The sequence below is a fragment of the Pteronotus mesoamericanus genome, unplaced genomic scaffold (genome assembly GCF_021234165.1).
Source record: "Pteronotus mesoamericanus isolate MK-2021 breed Mesoamerican mustached bat unplaced genomic scaffold, CSHL_Meso_final scaffold_21, whole genome shotgun sequence".
NCBI lineage: Eukaryota > Metazoa > Chordata > Mammalia > Chiroptera > Mormoopidae > Pteronotus > Pteronotus mesoamericanus.
Genome location: NW_026555310.1, coordinates 17,409,782 through 17,421,755, shown reverse-complemented (window position 1 = coordinate 17,421,755; position 11,974 = coordinate 17,409,782). Strand labels below are relative to the sequence as shown.

Here is an 11,974-nt window from a genome sequence, read left to right as displayed (position 1 = left end):
GTAAAAATTACAATGTGTTCCTTCTGTTAGAAATCTTAAAGGATATAATTCACTTCTGAGTCATGATGTAATTTAGATTATATTTTATTAGACATTCTTTACAAATTTAAAATACTGCTATTTTTACATGCACAGAGGATAATTATATTTAGGCATTCATGAAAATCAACCACAAAATAGAGACACTTTATTGTGTCATTTATCAACATACTTGATATGTATATCTAAAGTGCATTATGTTACAAAAAATATAGAAATTCAGCAGCACCAAGATACATTTACAAAATAAATACATCAGTTGACAAAATAAATTATGGTAAATGTGACAATAATAACTGGATTAGCCTTGGAAAAAATATTCACAATGACCAATGTGCAGTTTCATAGAGCAATGAGGGAGACAGTTTTATTCCAATGCATTTACAGTATTTACAGACAATAAATATTTCTAATACTTTCCATATGTTCACTATTACAGAATTCTGCAATATGTCTTCTGAAGTTCTTTGCAAAAATTTCAATGCCTCCTGAAAAGAGAAAGAAGGGAAAGAAGAAAATAGGTTAATTATCCTTACAAATAAAGAGACATAAAATAAAGGATATACGTTAAGGAACACAGAATTATATAGAAAGAGATATGGGGGACTTTTTGTAAATATCTCTTACAGGAGGTGACTGTGGGATCCACCTGACTGTCTAGAACCTCTGCTACTGTCTTCAATCCAATCTAATGGTCAACGTAGCGCCGAAAGAGAAAGGCTTGTGTTTCTAAGTCTACTCTGTCAGAAAGAGGAGACCCTGTGAGATTTTCCAATGCCACCAATTGGCAAGTTTGGGAAGAGAAGGCACACATTTGAGAATCTGGAAATAAGGCTAGGTTGTACAATCCATCATAACATACACCCTGCTTAGAAGGTTATTCGCCAGTGATGCCTGATGTCAGTGATCCACTGGTGTCTTGTTTTTCCATGTTCTTGTTTGGCCAATCACTTCCTAAGAAGATGGACTGCTGTGAGGGTAATCAAAAGTGTGTGACTTGGGGTAAAAGTCAGAAGGATGCATAATTAAACAGAGTATGTTTGGTAAATGATTTGATGGCATCTGTCATTTTCTTAATTGTCCTTAGACACTAATGAGTGAAACTGTTGTTGGATTTTAATTTTTGAAGCCAAAATTAAGATAGAATTAGTTGTTTCTGAATGGATCTTGCATTAGAAATTGGGAAAGCCAATTTTAAATTAGACAAAAAGAGTCAAGTGATTTAAAAGCATAAAATAGCACAAACAAGGAGGGAATGAATAGCATTCGGAACAATTATTTTCTCAAAAAGAAAGAAAGAAAAAAAAAAGGAGCAAATCAAAGGGCCAAGGAAAAGATCATTTAATTATATTTTGCACCAACCAGTTTATCCTTCTTTCTGATTTCCCTTTAACAAAGGCATGTATTCGAATAGCAAGGAAAACATATAACATGACCCAGAAATATATGCATATGTTTATTATATGTGTCTGATGCTTTAGAGTCCTAGCTCTTTTGAATACTGAGAAGCTTTTAAATTGTTTCTAAATCAGTAATTACCAAGGCAAAATATATGTTCTCAATGAAATAAGTCCTACTATATCTGGGCATCTTATTTGCAACATCAAAATTTCCTAAGTTTAAAGCTATACATTTCCCACTGAATGGTTCATGAAGAGAAGCCGGGCAGTTTTCGCTCAGCAGTTTCTGTTACGAGCTACTATATGTATTGTAATCAAGTTCATGCTTGTCATATCATCAGAACTCTCAGGTCATCATATAATAATACAGAGACTAAACAGAGGGCAGTAATACAAGTTTGGTTGCCTATAAAGCTTTAAAATAGTTATTTTGAAAAGATTCTATTTGTATTATGAAATTTGCATGGCCCCATATGTTCTCATCAATACACTTCTAATTTTTCTCACTCTTCCCTGCACCTCTGTTGGGTTGTGTTGGGAGAGTGCCAACATCTGGCTGCCAAACAAACAGTGCTTTCCATGAATGTTCCTCACAACCAGGGAATAGAAAGGAGAAGCAGAAACATTCTATTTCTTTCAGTCCTAGGTCTGGATTTGATTAGGCAACCGCCTAATTTTTACTAGATGTACTTTAGCTTAGGGATGGCTTTAGAATAAGAATTGACGAGTGCTGATTTTCATTAATTCTCTGGATACTTAAGAGCATTGCAAATTTTAAATGAATAAAATCCATAAAAAAGTATGAATACTTCTGTTTTTAGAATACACACACATATTTAGAGAGAGTAAGACAATGGATAAAATAGGCTCTGGCAGTAGAGTGCTTGCATTAGCTATAAATAAGTACAGTTAAAATACACTGAATATCTGCATTGAGCCAACATTTATAAGGTTTGTTACCCCTTATAGATCCATTAGACACTTGCAGAATAGGTCATTCACTGTGCTAAAGATTTCACTTATGCCACTGCACATTGATTACTGAAGCCGTACTACTTATCCAGTATAATTATTATTTTATATGCTATTTAAAGATGGGTTTTGCCGACTTAGAGAAGTGATGGTAAATAGGTTCAACCTCCCCTTTGAAACATCACTCTGTAATCCTATCTCTAGACAGAGGAAAAGAACTGGAGAAGTAACAAGGGACTCAAATATTGAGGTCATTAGCTGCATATGATACATTCGTGTTGTTTTCCTCATTCTTTCAAACTCCACGTAAGTGCTGCACTAAAAAGTAAGAAACAAAACAGATCCTATCAGTGGAAATACATAGATCAAGAGGCAGCAAAAACAGCACTGGCCTTAGTGTCAGGAAATGGGGAAATAAATCAGTTCTGAGAACCACCTATCCCGGTTCCCAGGACTTCTCCATCCTTTCGTCTTTTTGCCATGGAGTACCCTTGGTTTCCTAGTTTATAAAAGGAAGTTAATATTTGCCTCCTCTTTTATGAGTCACAGAAACACACACCAATATAGATAGATAGAATGAACAATCAGAATCATGTCTACCCCCCTTTGGCTTTGTCCATGGGTCCTTTGAGGGTGAGAGGTGAGGGTGGGTGGGGCGGAGGAGAGTGGTGGGGGAAAATGGAGACAACTGTACGTGAACAACAATTACAAAAAAAGAGAACCATGTCTAAAAGTGCCAAAACAATAAGCTGCAATTTATTGAGTGCTTACTATATGACAGGCATTTAACCCACATAATCTCATTTAATCTTCACCCAACCCAATGAGGTTGGTACAACTATTATCTTCATTTCAGAGAAGGGGAAAGTGAGTCTTAAAAAGATCAAGTAACTCATCCAAGGTTCAGACCCAAAATCTGAAGCCAAGGTATCTGGCTCCAAAGTCTGTGAATGTCATTACTACTTGCATCTGTGAGCTAAGGATAAGCATGTCACACAGAAGTGAAGTTTCATTATTATTGCAATTGACCCTAGAAAAATTATTCCAATTTGCCAGTGGACAAATAGAAACATGAGAAAATACTTCCCAAGCCAATACTTAAAACATTTTCAGAAATCATGATTTTTTCCCCTTGTAAGTTGGTAGAAACCAGGGTTAAATTTAATTAAGTAAATGTAAGATGTGTTTAAAATTTTAATTTATTTAAATATGAATAAATTTAAAATTTAAATAAACTTAAATAAAAATGTGAATGGCTCAGAATTGTTTATGGTAAGATACTGTTCTATAGTATTTGTAGATCACATCAAAGTTTTCTATATTCTCCCTTGAGGTGGGGGAAAAAAGTAAGAAATGAAAACGATCAGGAAAGTTTGCTAAGGTATGAGAGTGGGGAAATAAAACCACTTCTCTAGCAAATGATGGAGATGATCACTAGCTTCTGAAGCTTGAACAAGAAATGAAATTATTTAGTGGAATATTCAAAGGCTGGCATTGGGGGGTGCAAAGATGAAGAGAAACAGGTTATTAAAGCCCTGTGTGCGTTAGGAGAGCAGAAGGACACTGCTTTAAGTCAGACGATATTCTGAATCATCTTGGTTTTGGAAGCGTTTAAGTTGTGGAGTGACTGATGGGGGTGGGGCGGAAAGGTTTGTCCCAGCTAAGGCAGGAGGGAAGCTACACACCCCTGCTGGGAGCGCCAAGGAGAGGCTCTGGGCCAGGAAGCCAGTTACCGGAAATTGAACTCCAGCGATGTCGTGGAGATGTCAGAGAGGTGGTCCCCTTCTAGCCCACTCGCAGCCATGCCAGAGTTTAGCCCGGCTGATCGAGTCCGCCGTTTCTTCTTTTCCTGCTCCTTGCGTTTTCCAGGCTTGCCTTTCTTTTTCTTGCCAGGTGTCTTCAGTGGCTGCTCTTTGTATGTTTCCACCTTGTTGGTTTCTTGAGTTAGGTATCGGCCCTCATCATCAGATCCAAATCGCACGGGGTGGTTCTTTGTGTTGGGAGCAGGCTTGGAGTTCGGGGAAACCTCCGAGGTAGTTCTGATTTCAGCTGTGTGGATTTCTGCGATCAGGTTGTGGAGGAAGAATCGTCGCCGTAAGTCTTGGATGGACTTCCCCTTGTCATGGAGGAGCTGATGTTCAGACACGGCTCTTTTGCTTTAATGAAAAAACAGCAGGAGAGAAAGAAAGCAATGAAATTTTAGTTGTTGGTAGAAACCACAGAGATATGAGGAAAGCCCTTCAGTTTTCTAGCTGCTCCAGTACAGGGCACAGGCTGGAAGAGGAACAAGTTCTGGGGGCAGGGAGGGGCCAGGGTGGAAGGCCTGCTAGCATCTAGGGCTCAGCACCCACGCCGCTGCTCACTAGGTCTGTGACCTTGCTCAGAACAGAACATTCTCGGGCCTCTGGAGTCCCATCTATGTAAAAGGAGGGGGTCAAATTCAGTGATTTCTATGCTCCCTTCTCAATTTAAACATAATTCAGTTATTTTGAGAAATGGATAGAAACCACTGAACTGCTTTTCACGTGTTTCGGAGTTCTGTTGGGGAAATTAATTCAGAAGTCCTAGCCTGGAAAATAAAAAGGAGGCTGATTTTACCTGAGTACTTGCCCCAGGGGTGGGTGGGGGGGTGGGGTGTGTGTGTGTGTGTGTGTGTGTGTGTGTGTACGTGCGCACGCGCAGAGGCACACACACATACACACATACACACACTGCTCCTGCACTAAGAAAATAATAATACTGAATCTCCAGGAACAGAGAGCTGTAGGGGTAAAAGCAAACAAAGACTGAAGGATAGAGTGAGCAGTGAAGCCTGTCTCGGAAACCACCTAACAGACTGGATTTTAACATGTCAGACTGTAGGCTACTAAGGACCTATATTTGAAGGCCAACTGTCAGAGAAAGCATGTATAATTTTCTGTAAAGTGGTGGGTGGTCTCTTTAAAACGGGCTTCTTTGTGTGTTTAAATTAAGTGAGATCATTTTATTTCTTCTGTGTTTTTTTTAATTTAGAGTTTTAGAGGGTATTATCCTTAGTACTTCGTTAAGAAATCTTTCTTTTTCTATTTGTTCTTTGTCTTAAAAATATCTCTTTGAACAAATAGGATGTGATTTTTCAATTTAAACAACAGTCTCATAAAAAATGTAGTGAAAAAGAGTAAACTAATTTGCTCTCAATCCTTTCAGGTGACACCCTGGCTCTTGTGTAAATGTTCATGCATGAATTCTTTTATTAGTCTGTGTATACATTGTTAAACACATTTAAGGATTACATACATTAATCAGTCATATTATGCCAACTTCAATTCTGCCTTATTTCTACCATTGAAATAAACCTCCGAAGTGATTCATAGTCCAAAGTATCTGAGGGTATTTCACAGGGCTACATACCTTCTATTCTTATTCTCCTGATACACAGTGGTATCAGGACCCCTACAGCTTTCACTAGTACAACTTCTTTAACTCCTCAAAGAAATATGACAATAACAAGTAGCACTGTCCTCATTTTTATAGACTGGGAAAGTGAGGTTCGGAGAGGTTAAATGCTCCACCCTTGCTCATACAACAAAACCAGGCAGAGCCAGGGTTCCACCAGTGAGTTCTTTTGATTCAGAACCAAGATTGCTTTTCACCTTCCTCAACCCTTTCTCCTGTTGAAGCTTCAGTGTATGTTGAGAAAACAAGAAAGAAAGGGCACAAAGTAAAACACCTGTGGTGGGAATCATGCATGGGCAAGTGGACAGCAATCTATTATTTTCCGTGAGGACCAAGTTTATGGCCCCAAGAAGTCCATTTTCATCACCAAAATAAAGAACTAGGATACCCAGAGTTTGGATTTTCATTGAGGGAATGAGAGATTGTCTAGTTACACTGTAAATCAAAGAAGGATAAAACATGAAAGAACACTCATTATTTCTCTGGACCTTTTAGCTAGAAGGCCAGCTTCCTTTTAGTAATTTAGTGTGTGAACTGACTTTAAGCCATGTAGCTGTTAAAAAAGACATGACTTAATGGAAAGGAATTTAACAGGAGCCTGGTTTAAATGAGGCATGAAGGAGTCTCTCTTCCTTTTTGAAGGTGCCACATGTGACTAGATTAAAATTCACTTTTTCTCTGGCAATAGTTAGTACTCTGGAAACTTTTAATAATCTACAAATTTGAGGCTTTGGTATGATATACTTATATCCTCTAATAACATTTTTAAAGAATAAGACTAATATAACTGCATATTTCATAAGCATTGCAGATTAATAAATATCTTTTAGCAAAATGTCACATTAAAAAGTTCTTAAGCAATGATCATTTATAGTATTTGGAAATTTTATTTCTTTCTCAATTCCTGGAGGATATCTACTCCATCTGTATTGCTCTCCAAATGTATAATACAACTCATTCTAGCTTACCCTGAGGCCAAAACTTTTAATGCTTGGTGTGTTCTAATCAAGCCACATTGCTCATGCCCCCTCTGACTGGCATATGTGCCTGTCATCTTGGCCAGCATGTCAACTGTGAGTCACAGTGCCTTCCTAAGTCAAGCACTGCACTTTCCCAGGATGGTTCTCATGGGAAAAGGAGTGATCACTCTGTTCTTATATTTTATAAAAAGCCTACAATATGGCACGACTTTGTCCAGTTTAAAATAGTACATCCCTTGTGAGGTACAAAACTTTCTGCCTTTTAGGATTAATTGTTAGTATATTAGAAAACACAGACTTTCTTAAATGCTAAATCTGAAATGCTGTTACATAATTTACTTCCTGATTCAAAGACTTCTGTATTTAAACTATTGTGGGGAATGAATTTCTAATTCGGCAACTGCATTAGAAGATAGGAAATATGATAATATCTTTATTGTTAACAAGGAATAAGGTCCATAGAGTGTTCTGTTTATTTTCAAAATAAGACATAAACTGACACAAGGGTAAAAGACTCGTATGTACAAAGCAGACATATACAATAAGTAATAAATTCAAACTAAGGAGGATTTCAATTTAGAAAACTCTGAAATATTTAAGTTGTAAATATGGCCTCAATAATAGCCTGCTACTATGTGTCTGTAAACATTACATAGCACAGCGGTTCACCCTGAACTTATCACATACCTAAGCTCCAACATGGAAACACAAATATGTTATGTTCATGGTCTCCAATGATTATTGTTAAAACATTTGCAAAAATGTGGGGGAAAGGCTTAACATAGATAATGCTAAATTCAATCAAAATATAACCGTTCTGTTTTAAAGAAAAAACACCCTCACGGGAGTTTTGAGGGAAAATTAAATTTCTAAGGAACTCTCAAGGAACACGGAGTAAACAGAGTGACGGACATTCCTCTTCCAGCCCTGAAACAAGCAGCACGCTTGTGCTGATGCTAAGGCCCCGACAAGAGTCTGGGCTTGAGAAGAAAAGTTCTGTGGTCCATGGAAGAGTCAGGGTTAGGGTGTTAGAGTTAAAATGACTCACCAGAAGTCCCTTCCAACCCAAATGACTCAGTCGAAAGTTATGCTTTTCATTAAGTGGAATAGACCCAGTCTGGCTCCCCAGCAAATCAGCCAATGGTGTTTTGGGTTTCTGAAGCTGCTGGAGTTCCCTCTCTAACTTTAACACAAAGGTTGCTACCTGCCATCACCCACAGGCCTCGCTTTCCAACCTCCAACTTACTCTCTAGCTTCATTAATTCAAGTCTTTTGGATTCACAAGTCCAAAAGTTTCATAAATCTCTACTGTCTCTTTTTCATGGCTTGACATTATTATTGTTGGGGTAGTTTCCTCTCCTTTAAAAGTTAGCCCCTGGTCAGGAAAACATCTAAAGCAGTTTCCTTAATAATTAGTGTGAGAAGTAACTGGGGAGTAACATGGTTTGACTTTATGTTAAAATTTCTTTCAAGAAACTAGGTTGATTTAGCATAATCATGGACTAATGTTTAGTTTTACTGCTACTTGGCAGCAATGTAAAAAAATGACATTTTTAAAACTCCATTTGGCTATAATAATTTGATGAAACATACTGATGATTTCAACCATGGCTGTAATGATCTATTAGCCATTAACTATAATAATGTTTTGTGGTAGTTTTATAACCATCTGCTGAGTGTGAGTGTTTGATTACAATATTATATTTCACCCACAAACAATACTCTAACAGAGTCTTTGGCTGCTAAATGGTTTTTTTTTGATGTGTATTTTGCAAGGTGCAACAAAGAAAGAGTTAAAAATAACCTTTAGGACAATTAGCACTGTTTTAATACCATAGCTGTGGATTTAATCATGGTCCATTTACTGTTTCTCAAAAGAGAAAACAGGTATTTCTTAAGCAACTTTAAAGAAAAAAAATTGGCTGGGTTCCAAGACAGTATTTCTTGGCCAAATAAATACAGTATTTAAGCATGCTTTTAAAAATTCACTCTTCAAAAAAAAAAAAAACCACCTCACTCTTCATCTATATTTATGTACAGATTTTAAATAATAGAATATAATACACATCTCAAACTGAGCAAAAAGTATGAAGACCATTTTTAGAAATACATCAACAAAACGTTGATTTGAAGAATACAATGCAGCTTTATTTTCAGTACAATGTTCTACACAATTTGCCTTGGGAAATTCATAATAGATTTTCATTTTGGTGCCAAGGTTCAGACATGTCTAAAGTAATTTCATTTAAGGATTTTCTACTCTAATAATAATAGACCAAGGGCACATAAAATTGTTGCCTTTTTGTGCACCTTTGGGAATTTACAAGGAAGCACCACGAACTTGACTATAAATATTAGATATTGCTATTTTTATTGTTAGCATGAAAGTTCTCCTTAATTCCTTCTCCAGAGGCAAACTCTTCTCAGTTCTCAAACTTTATGGTTTTCTCATCCTGAACACTGAGTCTGCAGCTTAAAGATATGCAAAGACAGTGTTACACACCTTAATGAACAGCTAGGTCCAATAGATTATGAAGATAGTATTACTCTACCACTTTTCCATCTTTTCAGTCATACAACAGTGGTTATTTATCTGGTGTACTGCAATGTACGATTATTTTAAAGTCAACATTATCCTTAAAAGAATCACCAAATGAGAATGCCAAAATACAAGTTTTCAGTCTACAGTGCATGTGGCTACAGACTAAAGAAAAAAGTAACCCCCCTTCCCCCCGCGAAAAAAAGGTCTCCACACCTAATACTCATTTTGGAATCGAGACCTCTAGCATTCCCGAACTGTATCAATACTAAGGTTGGAATTGTGCCAATTGCAAAGTTGTCTCTACTTTCTTATATAATATGCCTTCATTATGTAATGTGGTCCATTTTATGTGCTTAGAGTTATGTCATTCATAATAAAATTAGATGTAAGGTTCTGCTTTTCACACACCATTGCCACCCACATCAGTATGTATAGAAGCGCACGTGGATGTACTCTCCTGTGTCCCTCCGTTTTCTCCTCGAGTTATCTAAATCTCTTGGATTCGTCAGGGTTTCAAAACCTTCCCAGGTCCTGAAAGTAACCCTTTTCTTTCACTAGAAAGAAAAGGCAGAGGATCTTTGCCCAGGGGAGATTCTGTAAAAAACGCCCCCTCTTATGGAAACTCACATAAAATTTGTCTCCTGCCTTAACCGGAGGTTCAAGCGGTGCTCCCGCTGGGGTTGAGAACCGGGCTCAGCACCCCCACGGCAGGTAGCCGGGTCTCCGTGCTCGCTAACTCGGCCAGGAGCATCAGTGACCGCTGCGAGCCGTCGGCAGCGCCCCAGCCTGGCGGCCTCTCCCACTGTCCGCCCCAGCCCGCTCCCGACGCCCTGGGGAGGACGGGACACTTACAGCCGGCGGCCCAGCTCCTCCACCGAGCGCCCGCAGGAGGGCACCGAATAGCTCAGCAAAAACACTGCGACGCTCCACTGCTGTACCAGCCTCCACAGCATCGTTTCCTCTCGCTCTCAGGACCTGCGACAGAGCGGAAGGGAACCCGAAGTGTCAGTCCGGAATCTCCATCTCCCCGAACTTCCCGCTCCCCCTTTTAGCCTGATTTCAAATAGCCTCTTCAACATCAAGGGCATCTCCCAAGTTGCAAAGAAAAAAAAAAAAAAAAAAAAAAAAAAAGAACTTTCTCTGAATCCTCTCAGCACTTACTTATTTAGGAACCAGCTACTCCAACTGTGCTTTTGCCAAACCACACAGGCAAAAAGGGACCAAAAAAGGGGGGGAAAAAGAAATCAGAGGCGCTTCCTCTAAAATAATAACCAAAATGAAACAGTTCTATATTTGCATCAATGATGAGCAGCGAACGTGTTTACACGTCTCCCATAGCAATGTCTAATTAATCTGGCCGGCAGTTTTTCTGGGTTCCTGGAGCAGGGCTAATCCCCTCCTAAAAAGAGAAGAAAGTCTCCTCCGAAGTCAGCTTCTTTGCGAACTAGGCCGTCTTGTTCCAGAGCCACTTGTAGGGAGCCCCACATATATACACATAGCTGTCTGTCTACCTCCTCTGGTGGGCTGGTTGCTTCCGGAAAGTTGATTCCACACACTCTGAGAACAAGTTTCAAGTGCGTGTGTCGTCGATCAGGAGGGCCAGGTGGCAACGAGGGCGGGCTAATAGCGGCGCGGAGGGGCGGCGGCCCCGCTTCACGGGCGGGGAGGCATGCTGGCCGAGAGACGCAGGTTAGAGGCGAGTTGAAAGCCGAGCAGAGGAATGTTCACACGCTCCCAGGCAAACCTGCGGGAGAAGTGAGCGAGTCGCAAAGAGGTGGCGCCCTAGGAACGCGCGCAGGGCGAGCGAGGGCGCGGGCGCCCAGGGGGCGGGGGCGGCGACGGGCAGCCAGAGCGGGCCCCGCCGGTCCGAGAGAGCGGAGGGGAGCTCCGAGCTGGGAATACACAGCAAGCAAAGGAGCTCCCCGCCTCCCGCCCTACCGCCCCCGATACTGTCCCGAGCTCCGCCGAGCCCCACCCCGGAGCGCCAGCCCTACCGCGCCATCCCGGAGTCGGGAGCGTGGGCGGATTCTCTCACCCCCGCTGGGTCCCGCCGGCTCCGGACTGCCCGGCGGATCTACCATCTGAAGTCCCCGAGGGCGTGCGGACGGCCCCGGGCAGCCAATGACCCCGGCGCGCCACAGAGCCGGGGCCGGCTGGACGCGCGGCTGCCGGGGCCGCCGGGGACGAACTGACAGGGAGGCCAAGAAGCTGGGGCCGGAGGGCGCGGGCACCCGGAATCCCCGGCGGGGAGGTCGCGGGCCGTGGGCCCGTGGCTTTAAAGGGCCCTAAGCTCGCTTGGGAGTTCGGGGAGAGAGATGGGAACCTTACTTTCTGGCCCTTTCTGGGGCAAATTGAGTGGGGAGAATCGGCTAGGGACGGGGAGATTCTTCGCTTAGAAGAGTTAAAACGGTTTCAGACTTTAGGTCGAGATTACATTTTTTACTATCTCAGAACAGCTGAGGACCTCTGGAACCCGTCCAAGAAAACCCGCGCACATGATGGAGACCCCCTTTTGAATGGCAGAGAGGAACGGACAGTTCTGGGGAGCGCTCACGGTCCTTTCGCCCACCAACAGGCATCTAGCCCACGCTTTCCTGGATAACCTG

General features: G+C 41.0%; 1 protein-coding gene across 1 annotated transcript; it reads right to left on the bottom strand.

Moving 5' to 3' along the window:
- Window positions 1-379: 379 nt before the first annotated feature.
- On the bottom strand, window positions 380-10,984 carry PTHLH (parathyroid hormone like hormone). The gene is made up of 4 exons (XM_054590891.1): window positions 10,880-10,984; window positions 10,221-10,343; window positions 4,145-4,567; window positions 380-527 (listed from the first exon to the last, which is right to left on the bottom strand). The coding sequence occupies exons 2-4, from the start codon at window positions 10,319-10,321 to the stop codon at window positions 518-520; spliced, it is 534 nt and encodes a 177-aa protein (XP_054446866.1). The 5' UTR covers window positions 10,322-10,343; window positions 10,880-10,984; the 3' UTR covers window positions 380-517.
- Between the last annotated feature and the right edge of the window lie 990 nt (window positions 10,985-11,974).